The following is an 18,461-nucleotide window of genomic DNA, read 5'->3' as shown; positions in this document are numbered from 1 at the left end:
CCCGAACCTCCTAATCAGGCCCGGAATTACTTGCCATCTGACACACCGGCGGCCCGTACTCACCAGATCTGCCGTGTGGCCCCCCGCTGGACATGCCCGGCCGCACAATATGCCAGCATAAAAACCTAACGTACGGCGGCGCATATCCATATCCATATAGCGCTGCACAATCCCCCCCTATCGTTATAGCGCTGCACAATCCCCCCTATCATTATAGCGCTTCACAATCCCCCTATCGTTATAGCGCTGCACAACCCCCCCTATCGTTATAGCGCTGCACAACCCCCCCTATCGTTATAGCGCTGCACAATCCCCCCCTATCGTTATAGCGCTGCACAACCCCCCCTATCGTTATAGCGCTGCACAATCCCCCCCTATCGTTATAGCGCTGCACAACCCCCCCTATCGTTATAGCGCTGCACAATCCCCCCCTATCGTTATAGCGCTGCACAATCCCCCCCTATCGTTATAGCGCTGCACAATCCCCCCCTATCGTTATAGCGCTGCACAATCCCCCCCTATCAACCATACTGAGCATCATTTGGGGTGATGTCTCTTACCGTGGACCCCAATCTTACCACAAACCCAAGTTAGCCCAACTTTAGGTTCTTTTACCCCTGTTCCAGTTTTGGACACGGTGCAGAAAGAGCAAAAAACTCCTACTGTGACGCGCTCTTTGCCCTTTAAAGCCCCCCCATGTCTCACGATTTACCTGAATAGAATTTAACAGCGGGAGCAGCGAGCCCCCCCCCTCGCGGGATGTGGGTAGGAGTTCCCGTTAAATGGGAAGTGGGCGGGGAGTGGGGTGTGCCAAGACCACTGAAATTGGCAGAAACGCCCACTGACATTAGTGGGCGGTCCCGGCCACATCCCGCAAGGGTAGACCCCCGAGTAGCTGGAGCCCACAGGTTAGTGGATATAACACGAGCCTCGCCCTCCTGGCATTGAGGGGTTAACACGGCCACTTCCCCCATAATGCGCTCTTCATTAGTTTCTAATGGCCTCCCGCCGTCAGCCGACGGTCTGCAGTATCCGCCACTTGCCGCCGGCCACTATATTTAGCCCGGCAGGCCGATCCGCACAAGGACTGCGAGCGTCGCCTCTGCTTAGAAGAGCAATTAGTGAGGAATGTTAAACGATTCTAAAATAACGTCTTAGTCACGTCTTTACCCCAAAATCCAGGCGTCGGCCGTGTCATCCCACGACTCACGGGTCACAGGGCCGCAAAACACCAACAACAGCCCAATTAATACGACGATTCATTATTTTACACAAATTTTAAGTATTGTTTTTATTACGTCGGTCGATGATGTTTTTGGCTAAATATAAATAAATAAAAAAATGATCATTTTAATTTTCTTTTCTTTTTATTATTCATCTTCAAAAGTAGTAAAAATTTAATAAAATAATATATATAGATAGATAATAATGGTATTTTTTTTTTTTCTCTGCAAAGAATGCTAAAAAATAAACGCTGTCCCCAATATTATTAGGACTTTATTTTATTTTCTATTTTTTTTTTTACTTTGCAATATTTACATAAAATACTTAAGATACAAGATTTAATAATAAGATGTAAAGCGGCGCTCTATCCGTGCTGATTAACCCTTCGTAGCTTCACAGGGCCACATGCGGTCAGCCTATTGCTTTTTGCTTGACTGCGATGACAGGTATTTTGGTTGCGTTTTTTATTTTTTTTTACGAAGGGGCAATTAACACCCGACATCCCGTGGATCGATGGCTCATAGACACGGGTGACGACGGCTGTAAAGCTGCGTCATTCCCCAGAATCCTCCAGCGCTGCGTCATTCCCCAGAATCCTCCAGCGCTGCATCATGCGGTTTCTAAGCGGGCTGTGAACGGGCCGGGGACACGTAACGCTGATTGATTTATATCGGTGTCACCGTCACAGTCCTGGACGTCGCCTACGGGGTTCTTCCTTCAACAAAAGAACTGGACGAGCCTGCGATTTCAACACACGGGAAGAACCAGAATAACGGGGCTCGGTGCGAGTGACGGATTCTTACGGTGCGGATATGGCATATCTGCGTCACGTGTAATAGTTCTACCCACAAAGTATACTGGTGCAGAGTACTTTACAGGGTAAGATAAACAATGAACTTTCTTGGCACACTTGGGCCCCTTAGTACAGATTGAGCATCGTTTAAATCTTTGGGATGCGGTGGGACGGGAGATTCGCATCATGGATGCGCAGTCGACAAATCCGCAGCGACCGCGTGATGCCATCGTGTCCATATGGACCAAAATCTCTGAGGAATGCTTCCAGCACCTTGTAGAAAATCTGCCACGAAGAATGAAGACAGCTCTGAAGGCAAAAGGGGGTCCACAGCGGTACTAGAAGGATGTACCTAATAAAGTAGTCAGTATGTAGCATGTGCGTATGTACATATATGTATATAAAAACTTAAGTAACCCAACTTTTCCCATATAGATTTGCTAAAATATACGTGACCGGCGCTAGCTATATATATATATATATATATATATATATATATATATATATATATATATATATATAAGCATTTAACGTACACAGGAGTGGTGAGCGACCGGTTGCTTTACTTGCATACAATGCTTCCCCCTAGAGGCCGTATTTAGCACTGCATGTGCTCTTGTGAATGTATATTTCAATTGCTTGGATAACGCACACCTGTATAGACACTGAAATACAAAAAATATATCGGCAGAAACAACTCAGACGGAATGCAGACTTGGGAATGCGTGAGTTTAACACCATTTATCATGGCTCTAGAGATGCATCTCACTCAGTTGGGATCCCCAGACTTGCCCCCCCCTGCTCCAGACTCGCTGGTGTCTAGCGGGGGCAGCCGGTGGACATCTGCACAATGCGCATAGACAATCTCTGCTGCTGCCCGGCCTTTCCGCCGGGGCTTCTATGACAGAGAGCCAGAAGGTCATGTGACGCAGATGTCCACCAGCTGTCAGAGAGGAGGATCTAGGACCCCTGCAGCGCTGTGGGGGATCTGGATCTTAGTCTCATAATCAGACCTCTATTTGAGGTCAGATTATAATACGACCTTGAATATAAGACGAGGGGTATTTTTCAGAGCAACTGGTTCCTTTATCAGATCCAGTAGCAAAACCCAACAGTACCTGATTTTGTCTCATAGGACAGGTGTTCCCTGTAATGGAACGATCTCAAACTTAACATTATTAACTTATTTCGGTGAAGGGTTTGGCAATTCAACAGTTCTAGGAACGATGTTTCAAATGCTGCATTTAGTTGCAAAAATAATAAGTTCAGATGGATGCGTTGACCTTTAAAACTAACTTTTGCTTCTCATAGAGCAGCTGCATTAGACTGAATTGGGGCCAAAAAAAGTACTCAAAGTACACCTGAGATTCAGTGAAAGGGTAACTGTTGAGGCATCTAGGCTTGTATCGCCTAGTAAGAGAGGCTGCCTAAGATCTTAAGGACACTTTAAGGAAATTATATGGAACTAAAGGGTAATTGTGCAGAACTTAAACTCACCACCATCCATCCCTCACAGTCTAGGGGACAAGCCATACGATACTCAGACCGATCAACTCGTAGGTGCTTAAAATATAAGTGTTATGCCTTTAGATGTTTCTGTATATCATCTTGTTAGGTCCTGTCTACACCTTGTACAGCGCTGTGGAATCTGATGGCTCTATATAAAATAATATCAGCAACATATAAGATACCCCCACATAGGTGCAGCATCTTCAAAGATGAGCTGGAAGAACATGAAGATAAAGCTTTGCGCACAATGTGAAAATTTGTCTTTATTAAACATCTTTGTCTGTTACAATGAATAATGGTGAATCTTAACACGTTTCAGGATTGATGTATTAGCTCTACGCAGGGAAAGATGGTCCGTGAACTAGTAGATAAAGTAGAAGCCTTTTAGTGACCATGACCAGAGGGCTCTGAGACAAAAAAATAAATAAAAAATATTAGAGATTTAGAAATAGTAGCGTTAAATCATTTTCAGAAGTTGCCCCTGGACAGCGGTTACCCTTCCCCTGTATGTTTGGGGGCATTACATCCATCCAAAAGGCTTTCGAGTCGCGGGTACTAGCTACTGAAACAGCAGGGGATCAGGATCAGGCGAAACAAACGATAGCGTCTACTTGAGAGGTTGTGACACAATCCATAATAACCCCTACAACAATAGGACTATAACTAAAAGTATATAGAGAGCGCCCCTTTAAGTTCTAAAATCATCACATATGCTGATGTCATGTGGACTGTTTTCCCCACATGTGGTACAGGGGGACACTTAAGGACAGTCATTGGAAAAATACTATAAGTTGCTATGATATGTAAATATAAAGATACTTACTGTCTTTCACTGCTTTCTTGCCTGTAAATAAGGCAGAAACAAACGATTAATATTTCTTTGTTCCACAAAATTCATGCAAAGCTAAAGTTTAGTTAAATACGTCCTGAGAAATAAGAAAAAAAACTAAAACAAGTAAACCCATATAAGTCGCACCCTAAATCTTATCCAAGGCTGTGCCCTACCCAGACAAGCCAGTGAAGGGGTATCGGTTACGCTTACGACCCCCCCCCCAAAAAAGAGATTCTTTGGGTGGGATTAACGTGAATGACCCGCAATGGCTTTTCTATGTACAGATGGATAGCTACGCGTTGCAGTCCTGTTGCCAGTAGACGTATGCTTTCACGTCTCAGTCTAAGCGTATTTTAAGTAAGGTTAATTGTCTTTTCTATTCCCCCAAAAAACGGAAGCAGCCCAAACCCTACAAATATTAACATTTAAATATACGGTGATGAATGCGTCGTTACGGACACAAAAGCATGCAATTCGAACCGGCCGATAACATTCTTACCTCCATAAGATAGCTTGTAATAGAGGTAACTCATGATACCAACGCCAACCCACATCTCTTGGTAAGCTTTACTGTAGTACGGCCTCATCAACGTCCACCATGCTGTAAACGCCTTTCCTGCCATCTGGAAGAGAAATTGTGTTTTTATGATCCAAAAATGTATGTATTCAAAAAGGACATAAAATGAATGGGAAACAAACTTTGCATATAAACTCAAAAGTCAGCATATTTAACAAGACACTAAAATCTGAGTATATTTGACAGTAAGATAATGCTTGAAAAAAATAATAGATGACATAAGTCTAGGAAAAAAAAATAATATATATATATATATCTCAATATTTTCCTCTAACAAAGAGGCACTTGAGTTTGAACTTAACTTCAGTCATTGGGCATTAGATTGTGACCTTGGGGGAGAGAAAAATGACATTTAAACTAAACCTAATTCTGTGAAAAAAAATAAATAAAGTAAAATAACTCAGGAATACATAAAACAAAAAAATACATTAAATGATATCAAAAAATATCAAATCATTGTGATACATTTTAGACATCAATCATACCCGAGAACTTTCTAAACCCTTTAATAGCCCAGCGTGCAGATTCCGCACAGGGACCGGGTTAACCAAACGGCTCTAATACCGTTCCTCATGAAAATTCTGACTCATTATTTTAAGATACATCTAAGAACGTTACCCGCATTCAAGCAGGGATGTCAACCATAAAATACTGGTAGCCAAAGCACCAATTGGGGGGGATTGATGCAGGTTAAGAATGCGACACCTTCAGACTGTGTGACCCTGAGATTTTGCCCCCATCACCCTGAGAATAGAGCAAAGACTCAGAGACAACACATGAAGCATTTAGTACCTAGAATAAGAGACGCGAGGACATATTGGGCATACAATAATCACAAGTCACTGCAGCCAAATATACACACTATATATATATATATATATATATATATATATATATATATTACATACATATTACACACATGTATGTATGTATGTATGTATGTATAGACATATACATGATGGTGTATGGGATCACCCAGGCGATATTAGGTTTAGTTGTAATTATTTATTTAAAGCAAAGCGCTGCAAATACATAAGGAAAGGCCTGCGATCTTTATGCCCTTCCACTTACCCTTTTTCATCACACACCCGCCGTTAAGCAGTTCGTTACTTATTGCTACGATAATCAGCTTATTTGCTGTTAACCAGCCGGCCCCGGACACCTGTCACCTACCTTCTAATCAGATCCCAGCGACTTCGGTCCGCAGCACAGGAAGGTCACCGGTACTGAGCCTTACACAGGAAGCTGCCGGAAGGATCAGCGAGAACGCGGACAGAGCGTCTCACTGCAAATAACTGAGCCGAACCGCACCGCAGCGCCACCTGCCGCTGGAAGCCAGGGGGAACATGTAACGGAATCCACTCACTTCTGCATCTCTTTTACTTATTATGTCTATTTCATTGTGAAATTGCCCCAAAACGCAAATATTCACCAAATAACAGAAAATATTAAACATCAAAAAAGGGTTTTTAGGGCTTTTTAATGCAGAAGTTTGTTTTCAGAAATAGCGTTATTCTATATTTAAAAACAATGCATTGTAAAGATCAGGTTTAAAGGTCCCGGAGGAACGGACTAAATGGTTTATTAGTACGACGCGTTTAGATCCGCTGCCCGATTCCCTTCTTATGGGATAAAAACCTGGCCCAGATTTTCATTGAAACATCTAGAAGTCTATGGCATTAGTACCGACCGCCCTGTTTTGTTCTGTGCAGTCCTGGCAATAGGTAATATATGTTGACACAAATACTACACGCAGCGTTCTTATTTGGTAACTGTCACTGGAGAAGGCCATGGAGCATGGATAAAAGCTACACGGTATGGCGGGGCTACCTGAAGACCACGATAGCCCTAGAGTAATAAACACGGGTGTAAAAGGTCATGTATTTTAGGCAACATCATAAATTTGGATGAATTTGAAAACTACATTCATGTCATATTATTACACATAATCATGGAGGAGGGGCCAGATTTGATCTCATTGGAGGGTGCTTAAGCCCCACCCACAACACATTTTCCCGGGTTCTGCCCACTTTTGGTCTCATCTCACTTCAAAAATCTTCTTGTAATTTAAACAAATGTAAGAATTTTAATTTAATGTCATTTTATTGCATGATCTGTATATTAGATTTTAGTTGTGGGGATTTAACCCCTTCCACTGATCACCGTACCCACTGAGAAGGGAAGAAACCTTCAGACCCAAAAACTGACCTACAGCCTGATCCTAATCTCCCCGCCTGGTGATCCAGAGGAAGGCGAAAAAACCTGGGGGGACAAAACAGTGGATTCCAGGAAAAGAATTCCTTCCTGACCCCTTTGAATAGGCGATCGGCTACTTTTCCCAGGATCGGGGAGGGATCACAGAGATGTGCCGCCTGAGAGCGAGACGGACCGATCCCCCAAACCCCCGACTAACGACGGCGATCGTCTAAATAACTCAAGATGCTTTATCTACCTCTGAGCTCACATGATGTAATGTGGGTGTGGCTAACAAGCCATCTAGGCGCGGCTTTAACATGTCTTACTTAGGGAATAACAGTATGAATGTGCTATTGTTTTAACCCATTGTTGTCCAGTTAATTGCCCATACGTTGGATCGGGCTCTCCATAGATCTGTGTGGCCCCAGGAGGGTATTGTCTGACAGTTATGTGACACACCGTCAGTTTTCCCCGTACTATTTGTGTAATATGTTCATGAGTATTTCTTCCCAAACCTTAATACTATACTTACATGTTTAGATTATTATAAACATTAATATTGTTGTTAGCCTACACAAGACCGGACACCTGGGTTTAGAGCCCGGATGCCAGCCGCGCCGGTGATTACCCAATTTGTTGAGGGCATTGGGTGTTTAGACTGGGCAGAGACCCCGTCCTGTATCTGTGACCCCGCGAATCTGCCCTTTCACCCCTGGGGCAAAACCCTAGGGATTGGAGATCAAATCTTTATATTTTCCTAATATGACAACTTTATTACATTAAAGCTTCTGCATACTACAACACCCATCAGGCCCAGCTAGCCACAGCTTAAATGAATAGTGACAACACCCATCAGGCCCAGCTAGCCACAGCTTAAATGAATAGTACATTTTAATGCACCTCGTTATTGTACTGGTGGGAGGCCTGTAACCCGGGCTATATTAATACCCCTCCCGGGTCAGAATGCATTAACCATGAAACTGCCATTCACAGCACTACACATTTCCACATAATACCCGCACCCTCCGCGCTGACATCACCCAGAACATTTATCATTATTAATATTTTTCGTATTATTAATAAAGCGGCTAAATCTGCTCTTAGGCCGCAAAAGCTCTTATCACGTGACGCGAATTCCCGCCAGCACAGATTTCCTTGGTTACCCGGATTCTCCTACCTAGCAACAGGTCTCGTGACAGGCGCAGAGATTGCCGCGGCGGCTCCGAGCGGGACGGCCGACACGATGCTGCGCAAGCTGACGGTAGAGCAGATTAACGACTGGTTTACTATCGGTAAAACTGTGTCGGATGTGAAGCTTATGGGCTCGTGGTTCGGGCATGCCGACAGCGTGTCTCCGGGGGACCACCTACCGACCGACAGCAGTGAGGGCCCGTCTGCACCGGCCCAGGGGTAAGTGGATCAAACTGAAACCGTGCTGCCTGGTTATATATATATATATCTCCTTACAAAATTATATAACTTTATTAAACAAATTAAAGGTAAATAGCAGACCATTGCCAGCAAATGACGTTTCCTAACATTTCTGCATACATTACAAAAATCCCACATTGGACCAATATATTATATAATATCATAAAGGCGGGGGGGGGGCGGTATATGTGACTTCAGTACCAGAGCACTCTGATGTCCCTTGTTTTTAGGATGTTTGCTGGGCATGAGGGGATCGCAGGGCTCTACAGACCTAAAAGCCCCAATAATGTGTATAGAAACAGCAGGAAATGGGTTTAAAATGTAAATAAAATGCACTATTCTAATTCTGGTCAAACAGCACCCAAGTGTCTCTCTTCAGAAGGGACAGTCCCTCCTTGGGCCCCCTATCCCTCTGTCCTCCCCTGGTCAGTGGTGGTAGTCACCCTTGTACAAAATTGGGGAGGCAGATCGGCCTCTCGGATGATCAAGCCCCCCCCAGTCTCCCGCTGTACAAGGGAGATCAGATCTCCCCGATTGGCTTATTTATGCCGAGGAGGCTTCATTAAAAGCCCTTAAGACGCGGCAGGCTGGGATATGAATTCATATCCGACAGGTGGTGCGGACGGCTGTCTGCGCTGCCCAGTATCGGGTCAAGGTCGGCCCCAAAAGGTAAATCCGTAACTGCCTCTGATGCCTCCTCATTCCTCCCCTGATGCCCCCCTTTTCTAGGAGCTCAGAATGTTGGCTGGGTATGAGGGTATCACAGGGTTCTGCAGCCCTAAAAGCCCCAATTCTTAATAGAGCTCCACCCCTTGCATACCTCTAGCCACACCCCCACATCTCTAGCCACACCTACATCTAACCACGCCCCTTTACAGACAAGTGTCCCCCCCTGTCCTTTGGTGACCCAGTGGTTCCATTAACTGGTCGCGTATAGAAAAAGTACAGCATACAGTGTGGGTTTCTGCTCCCCATCATCTGTAAATAATGAGAATAAAAGGAAAGGGGTCCTATTTGAGTCGTCATTTTACTACTAACAAGGCTACTTCAGCCAACAGACCTGCAGAAAAACCAAGTATTACGCAAAGTGTGGAGTATTTTATTAACCGCGCATTCAATTCAATTTTAAAAGGAAAATATATTTTCTAAAACTACATTGCTGGCATCGGTAACACGTTCAGCGGAAACAAAACCACGATCTACACGGTCTATTGCAGGATCTACTCCGGGAACTGTAAAGATGTAATCACCGGCTACTAACGCTCTGAAAACTATAGACTATATTTCAGAATGCAGATTATTCCCCCCCATGACATGCAGCCACCCTTCCTACTGGCAGCTGACTTTGTTATGAAGGGGACACTCCAGCCATCATGTGCACTTTAAAGCATATGATAGCTGTGTGATCCCTTTACATTTTTTTGGGTATCCCCCTTGCGAATGTTTGGCGTTTTTGCACGATACCCCTGCCCATATACATTATTATTGTTATTTATTATATTTTTGAGTACTTTAAAATGCACTGCTGTTTGGTAAACTGTCCCTTTAACTGCATTTTATGTTCTTCCTGTCGGCCGATAACTCCTTGATTTCCTTGGGCTGCTGATTCCTACAGCGGTTGGCAGCCGGGGGCTCTCCAGCTACTACAACCAGCAGCTTCATGATGTTCTGACCCTGTTCCTTACCATAGCGGAGGCTTCACTTATAGCTATATACCTGTTCCCCAGATTTTATTTTACTAAAACTTAAGCCTGTTCTACAGTCACCTGTAAAGGGCCATTGGAACCCAGGAGTGATGGGAGTGATAAAGGGCCATTGGAACCCAGAAGTGATGGGAGTGATAAAGGGCCATTGGAACCCAGGAGTGATGGGAGTGATAAAGGGCCATTGGGACACAGGAGTGATGGGAGTGATAAAGGGCCATTGGAACCCAGGAGTGATGGGAGTGATAAAGGGCCATTGGAACCCAGGAGTGATGGGAGTGATAAAGGGCCATTGGAACCCAGGAGTGATGGGAGTGATAAAGGGCCATTGGGACACAGGAGTGATGGGAGTGATAAAGGGCCATTGGAACCCAGGAGTGATGGGAGTGATAAAGGGCCATTGGAACCCAGGAGTGATGGGAGTGATAAAGGGCCATTGGAACCCAGGAGTGATGGGAGTGATAATTAGCCATTGGAACACAGGAGTGATGGGAGTGCTAATTAGCCATTGGAACCCAGGAGTGATAAAGGGCCATTGGAACCCAGGAGTGATGGGAGTGATAAAGGGCCATTGGAACCCAGGAGTGATGGGAGTGATAATTAGCCATTGGAACACAGGAGTGATGGGAGTGCTAATTAGCCATTGGAACCCAGGAGTGATAAAGGGCCATTGGAACCCAGGAGTGATGGGAGTTGATAAAGGGCCTCTGTACGCCTATGAAGAGGTTCTGTTAAAAAATCAGCCGTTTTCCAGCTACAATAATCATTAACAACATTAACCCCGTCTGCGCTGGATTTCTGATCAATTTCATGGGATCTAAGTGGACGGAATTTGCTGTTCTTTCAAAAACATGGAAATTTCTAAGTGACCCCCAAACTTTTGAATGGTAATGTATATACTTTGTTTAGATAACACATACAAAAATTATATATATATATCTATCGATACAAATAGTTATTCACTTTCTTATGCAAAAATAGCTACGCTGGCTAAAAAGAATATTGCTCTTTTTTTTTTTTTTTTTTTTTTGTACATATGGACAATGCATAGAATCCTTCTTTTTATTCCTCGTGGCGTTTGCTTGTTGAAGAAAGCCCGTGTCGTCTCGTTGAAGCATTAGGACGACCCCAGCGTCTTTCTTTGATGGTTTATGTGGACGGATAGTAGTAAGGAAGGTTCCATATTCTGTTTGAGAACGTCGGGAATAGACTTTGGGTATGCCTGTCCACGTAGCTGGAGACGGTCGGGATCTCCTCTCTGTGCGATCCCAGGTTCTCCCCGGGCAGCGCGAAGTCCGCCGAGTCGTTGGTGTTCCACATGTCCATGAGCTTCACCTGCTGATTCTCTTTCTCCAAGGAGCTCAGGAAGTCCTTTAAAACCTGCTTGAATATGTATACGATTTCCCAAGGAAGGACGTCGTTTTCTGCCAGAACCTCCCGAAATCTGCAAAGCACAAAAAGATAAAATATTTATTATTTTAAATCAAAGAATCTGTTATTACCTTTTTAAGTTTTTACCTTCGCTAGATATTTCTGCGTCGCTTTCCATACCGTTTTTTATTTTTATTATATATATATATATATATATATATAAATTTTTTTTTTTTTTTCTTCCCAAGTTGGTTTTTAAACTTTGCAGCAGGGATCACGGAATATGTGGGAAGCGGAGGGATTCGTCACTAAGCTAAAGTTGTGCAGCTGAATACCTAACGTTGACCGGTCCAGAATTAAAGAAATGAAAACGCTCTTTAATTATTAAAGTACAGAAGGGGAGTTTATTTCAAAGCAAGAAAAATGTTAGATCAAGAGACAATAAACTAAAACTAGAGGGTCAGAGGCTAAGATGGAATGAAAGGAAGTTTTTACTCTACTGAGTGGGTGGTGGATACGAGGAACAGCCTCCCAGCAGAAGTGGTAGAGGGTAATACAGTGAGAGGATTTAAACATGCATGGGGTAGGCATACGGCTCCTGAATCTAAGACGAGACCAACGACTGATTAAGGTTTAAGTCTTTACAGCAGACTAGATGGGGGGCCGGATGGGGGCCGATCTGCCGGCAGGTTTTATGTTGATTCTAGGTGTTTTGGTGCATAGCGTTTAAGTTTATAAAAGTTTTAGGTGTGCTCTTTAAGCGGGACCTGGCTAAACGCGTACCTGCTAAGCACGGTCCCCGCGTGAGCCGGCTGGATCCGAGCGCACAGGACTTCCAGCTGCCGCTGTTCGGTGACCGGGATGCTCGGCTTCAGGCCGTGCTCGTTCCGTAGCCAGTTGTAGTCCGCGCCTGTCTTCTGGACCTTCTGCTCGCTTTCGATCTCGTGTAGCAGTCGCTCGCGCTCCCCCATGTGCCACTGCAATTCCCCCAGCAGAGTCTTGGTGACGGCGTCCGATCCGGAGCCCTGCGCCGCCTTGTCGGACTCGTTCCTCGGCCATCTCATCCACCCAAAGAACGGCATCGTCGGCTTAGCGACCGGACGGAAACGGGACTGCCCGCTTCGCTTTTATAAACGCGAACGATCCGAAGTCGCTCCCAATCAACGCCGGTGCTTTTTAATGTCTGCATGTAGAAAATTTATGTTAGAAAAACAGCGGTTTTAATAAACATTAAAAAGGAGCGACGTCAGTATTTTGATTTCAAATACATTTCAGGCAATTTAAGAAGAAAAAAAAAATAGACAAACATTACCTGTTACCCTTCGCTGCTTATATCAGAAGAATTCCTAAAATGTTAATGGGACGGCCGACAGTATGCATTTGAGCTCGTCGGTTCGCTCTGTCGGCATTAAGAACGTCGTGTTTTATGTCCGTAGAGAAAGAGATCGCTCCGCGCGCCCCCGTCGCTGGCGTCTGTAAATATTGTCCGTGTCCGTGTAGCGACTGAGTGGATGTATCTGCTGATGATGGGCTTGCATCCAAAGTTAAAGAGGTCACGAGTCACGTGGCTCTGCCGTGCCAATCCCGGGGTCACTTCACAGACCTATTTCAGTCTCTCTTACCCGACTTTAACTCAACAATACACCGCCGGTCAAAAGTTTGGGGTCACCTCACCGTTTTCATGGAAAACGAGGATATTTCTGGCTGTAACGTAATCGCAAAAGGGTTTCCTAACGATCAAATAGCCTTTTAAACTTGGATCAACGAAGACAACGTGCCATTGGAACACAGGAGTGATGGGAGTGATAAGGGGCCATTGGAACACAGGAGTGATGGGAGTGATAAAGGGCCATTGGAACACAGGAGTGATGGGAGTGATAAAGGACCATTGGAACCCAGGAGTGATGGGAGTGATAAAGGGCCTCTGTACGCCTATGAACAGATTCCAGCTGCAATAGTAATTTACAACATTAACCCCGTCTGTGCTGGATTTCTGATCCATTTCATGTTATTTAAATGGCCAATTTGCTTTTCTTTAAAAAAAAACAAAAAAAAACCGAGGACGCTTCTAAGTGACCCCAAACTTTTGAACGGCGGTGTATATCAAACCAATACTAAAATAAAGGTGCGGGTTTTAAATATATGGGGAAAATGTAAGATCTACATACATGCGTGCAATCTGTGAACAGAATGTTAACTGTTTCAGTGCATTGTTGTTGTTGTTTGTTTATTTCTTTTATTTCTTTTGCCCGCCGCCAAGGGCAGAAACGTCCAGCCAAAAATAAAGCGAGCCAAGACCGCAGTTTAAACCAAGCAACGGGCATTAAAACGAAGATTCAAGACAGGAGAGGCTTACCGTTACCGAGTCATCGCCGTGCCGATCTAACGATCCGACAATTGCTGCTTTTGTCCCGCTTCGGATTCTATGTAGAACGCGGCTCTGTTCTATTCATAAGACGGTATTGTGTGCGCTAAAGGTCGCCAAAGCCGCCCCCCCTGCTTTCCTCTTCCGTTTCAGTTATCTAGTCGCTTTTTATTAGTTTGAACCCCGGGCGCGAGTAGACAGCTCTCTCCTTTACTTTCTCGCCGAGATTAGTGGGTTTTTTTGTTGTAAGCGTTGGCGCTTATTTTATATTTATGTATTTTGCCTTCTCCAGGCGCCCGGGCTGCTTGGCTAGCAGAAGCCCTCGCTAATGTGCCCTCGATGCCGCGGCTCGGAACCAACGAGGGTCTCGGCCGTTATTAAAGCAGATATTATACGCTGGAAACATTCAGATGTCAGGATTAATAACGCTCAGCTGGGAGGTTTTCACATCGCATTGTATACGGCGCCACGATAATCCGGAGGAGCCGGCCACGTAACGACGCGACTGTCTACACGGATTTCAAGGCAGATCGGACTCGTGGCTTCTCCCCGCCGATACTTAAATATGTCACTGCGAGCCGAGCCCTAATTAAAGTTACGGCGATTAATAATCGTTCTAAGAAGCAGCTACGGTAAAAATCTACGGGGTAGGCATATGGCTCCCGAACGACACCAACAAGGGGCTGAGGTCTGAGTCTTTAGAGCAGGAAAAACGTGCTGAATGGGGCCGATCGGCCGGCAGATATGGTTGTTTTTTTTTTTTTGTTTGATGCAATATAGTGAATCCGATTTGTCATCGGACGCCTTAATGTGTTGAAAACCCGAGTAACTGCTCGATTCGAACGCTTTTCCGTGTTCCATCGTGGTAAAACCGTATGAAATAAGGAGGTTCGCAACCCCTCCGAGCGACGTAGATGCTGAGGCTGTCCGGTCTTAATCTCTATAATTGTCTGTACGTTGCCCATCGGCATAACCCCCCGACGTCTTGTGCTCTCCCTAATAAGAATAATATTAATAAGGAATAATAATGATGATAAACGACGAAGGGGATAAAAAGAGTTCAGAATTCTTTGCGCATGGTCTCAAGTGACCCAGGTTGGGCGAGTTCACATCCCTTATGGTATTATCAATTACACTCCAGCTATATGTACTTTGATGTATATGACAGCTGGTTGCCCCTTTTTACATTTAAAAGGGACAACCAGCCCCCCCAGCTCCTTGGCTTGCAAGCTATCGCCGCGCATGCACACTATACTCGCTGCCAGCCAGCGCTGGCTCGCATGAGATTCCCGGGGGGGGGGGTGTCTAATGAGACCTTCCGCATGCATGTGTAGAAAGCGCCCTCATCGTTTTCGATCGGAGTGCTTTCCTGCCAAAACGCGGACAGCGGCCGAGGCGGTGCCCTACAGCTCTGGAGCTGCAGCTTCTGGTAACGGGAATCTACATACAGGTAAAAAAGAACGCAAAATTCTCTGTATAGGAGATTGAATCGTCCAATCCTGTCGCTGCGAATGAATGTGCCCCGTTCCCACGATACATTGCGCTGTCCTGAATTGGCGTCTCGTGCCACGCTTTGGGTCAGTGTTCATCTGGTGCCATAGCAGCTTTTTTTTTTGTGTCAATAAATGCAAATGAATGAGAAGGCCGGCGGTTATTAACTGACAGTTTGACATTCACAGAACAGGCGATTTAATTCTATTAGTAACAACGTGGGCTTTTGATGAAGAAGCGGGACATCTTAACTCACGGCGTGCGATGATCGGTGCGAGCAGCCAATTTAAGCGTCTTTTCAATTATTTTCCGCATTTTATTTCTTTATGCGTTTCTTTTTCTAAATATATATATATATATATATATATATATATATATATATATATATATATATATATATATATATATAATATATTTTTATTTTTTTTTAACTTGCGCATTGGGTTACCCAGCAAAATGTCTCGTTTCTTCTTCCTAGAAGGCAGCCCGAAAATGCGTACGTCAAGGAGTTTAGGGCGATGGAGGAAAAAGAACTCAGCCTGTACAGGGGAATGGTTGCGAAGCCGCCAGGTACGCGTCGAATCCGGCTCGTTTTATAACTTGTACCGTTTGGATGGAAATCTTCTCCCGTCGTAGATGGCTGTGTCTCCGTTAAACAGAAGATGTCGTTTCCTGACTCCTCAGTTAAAGAAGAATGCATATTAAAAGTACTTTTTATGTGCAGTCTTCAAAAACAACAAAAAAGGGAGAATAATAATAATAAAGTACTTATGTGAGGTAGAAGCTGCAGCTCTGCAGTGGTCTGATGATTCTTCCCACTGATTGGCTGCTTGACGCAGCCAGTCGCTGTCCGGGAAAAAGTGCTTCCATTTGAGATCAGTTACATTATTACGATATCACGTATAGCTTTTGCTTTTATTTTCTTATCAGGATTCATTCTCAAACTTTCCGAAATGGACAAACTGCTGGAGCCGATATCCGAGCGGAGCTACCCGGACTTACCGATCTCAAAGAGCAGGGAAGAGGTAAGTCTGTCGCCCGCCTGAATGCTGCGCGCGCCCTGCGGGTAATCAGAGGTGATCGGACGTTTAATGAACCGATGAACCCCTTCTGTTCGGCACGGGGAATATTTGAGAATCAATTATCGAAACACTCGACTGAAACTAATTTATTACTCTGACGGTCCCATCAAGAAGCATACTAGAAATATAAAAAGTATGAAAAGGATGTCTTGTATCCAGCGCACTCCAAAATAAGATCCAACTTAAACTTGGATCAGCGAACACAGCGTGCCATTGGAACACAGGAGTGATGGGAGTGATAAAGGGCCATTGGAACACAGGAGTGATGGGAGTGATAAAGGGCCATTGGAACACAGGAGTGATGGGAGTGATAAAGGGCCATTGGAACCCAGGAGTGATGGGAGTGATAAAGGGCCGTTGGAACCCAGGAGTGGTGGGAGTGATAAAGGGCCATTGGAACACAGGAGTGATGGGAGTGATAAAGGGCCATTGGAACACAGGAGTGATGGGAGTGATAAAGGGCCATTGGAACACAGGAGTGATGGGAGTGATAAAGGGCCATTGGAACACAGGAGTGATGGGAGTGATAAAGGGCCATTGGAACACAGGAGTGATGGGAGTGATAAAGGGCCATTGGAACACAGGACCCTGCTGACTCTTTAATGCCTTTGATGCCACTATGGCTGAGGGTGCTCAGAGTTTTCTCTACTTACCAGACACTTCTCAGTTTGATGCCTGTCAGCAGGGTCAGTGCTGCCGGACGTTCCTTGTAATACTTATATTTCTGGCCAGAATCAAACCTTTGCCCCGCTTGGGGATCTCGTAATAAAAAAACCCCTATAAATATTCTTTGTTTTTAGGGGCAGGAGCTCATAATAGCAATCTTTAGCCTAAAAAGATCACGTATATTGGCGATAGACTTGCAACACCCTTCTGCAATTTAACGATGACTGTTTTATATGCGTCTTTTTTTTTTTATTTGCAAATGATGTAATATTGGCTTTAATAACTTTTATGTTTGTTTTCCTTTCGCAGTTAATAACCTTGATTGAGAACAATTCAGTCACGATTATTCACGGGGCAACCGGCAGTGGCAAAAGTACCCAGCTGCCGCAGTTCATCTTGGATTGCCACATGCAGAAGTCGTCGTTCTGTAACATTGTCGTAACCCAGCCTCGGAAGATAGCGGCTCGTAGCATCGCGACTTGGATAAGCAGCGAGCGGAAGTGCGCGCTCGGTGGCTTGGTGGGGTATCAGGTATAGCGTTTAGTTGCTGGTTTTATAAATTGCGCTCGCAACTGGTGTCCAAGACCTAAATCCGACGGTAAGACATCTAATCCACAGGGATAAGCTTTAAGCTCGTTAAAGGGGAAGATATTAATCGTCGCACCTCATATCGCAACATATTATGTGTTTTGCCCGTTTCTCCTAAATGATCTAAAATGGCCTTCGCAGTGGTGTTTCACCCTAAGATATTTGTGATCCCAGCGTTAAACCATTCTCCTCGGGTGGATAACACCACGCAAATAGAGTGGCGGAGAGATCATGGGAATTAAAAGTACCGTCGGCTCGTAATGCTCTTGCTTTGTGTTTGTTTGGGTTTGGGAGACACTCGGCTTCTGGTTTTATCTCCATTTGGACCGTTTTTTTTTTGTTTTTTTTTGTTTTTTTTTTTAAACACGATGGTTTTGTTCCATAGACTTTTTTTTTTAATAGTATTCGTTATTGACCGCCCTGATGATTCCTTGGTAAGTCCTCAGTTTCCATGCGGCCCGGAGAATAAAGAATTTGACGATCCGTTTACTATTCATAGAGATCATACCCTATAGACACCTGATATTTCTGTTTTCTCCATGCCTGCTAATATATATATATATATATATATATATATATATATATATATATATATATATATATATATATATATATATATTTATTTTTTTTATT

At 44.3% G+C, this 18,461-nt stretch overlaps 2 protein-coding genes across 2 annotated transcripts in view; one reads left to right on the top strand and one right to left on the bottom strand.

Annotated features, from left to right (window-relative positions):
• The first annotated feature begins 8,374 nt into the window (after positions 1-8,374).
• The window catches only part of LOC149283193 (ATP-dependent RNA helicase TDRD9-like), a 35,914-nt gene continuing 25,827 nt past the window's right edge, over positions 8,375-18,461 (top strand). Inside the window, exons 1-4 of the mRNA XM_089497874.1 lie at positions 8,375-8,541; positions 15,971-16,062; positions 16,423-16,517; positions 17,550-17,771. Coding sequence (XP_089354000.1) covers positions 8,375-8,541; positions 15,971-16,062; positions 16,423-16,517; positions 17,550-17,771 — 576 coding nt within the window. The remainder of the gene's footprint in view (positions 8,542-15,970; positions 16,063-16,422; positions 16,518-17,549; positions 17,772-18,461) is intronic.
• On the bottom strand, positions 11,415-12,718 carry LOC149283194 (protein RD3-like). Its single transcript, XM_089497848.1, has 2 exons — positions 12,420-12,718; positions 11,415-11,709 (listed from the first exon to the last, which is right to left on the bottom strand). Exons 1-2 carry the CDS (start codon positions 12,716-12,718, stop codon positions 11,415-11,417), a joined length of 594 nt encoding a protein of 197 aa, XP_089353974.1.

This window comes from Sceloporus occidentalis, unplaced genomic scaffold (assembly GCF_023333645.1).
Source record: "Sceloporus occidentalis isolate IW3139 unplaced genomic scaffold, rSceOcc1.0.p SCAF_109, whole genome shotgun sequence".
In the NCBI taxonomy this organism is placed as follows: Eukaryota; Metazoa; Chordata; class Lepidosauria; order Squamata; family Phrynosomatidae; genus Sceloporus; species Sceloporus occidentalis.
This window is presented reverse-complemented; position numbering and strand designations above follow the sequence as displayed.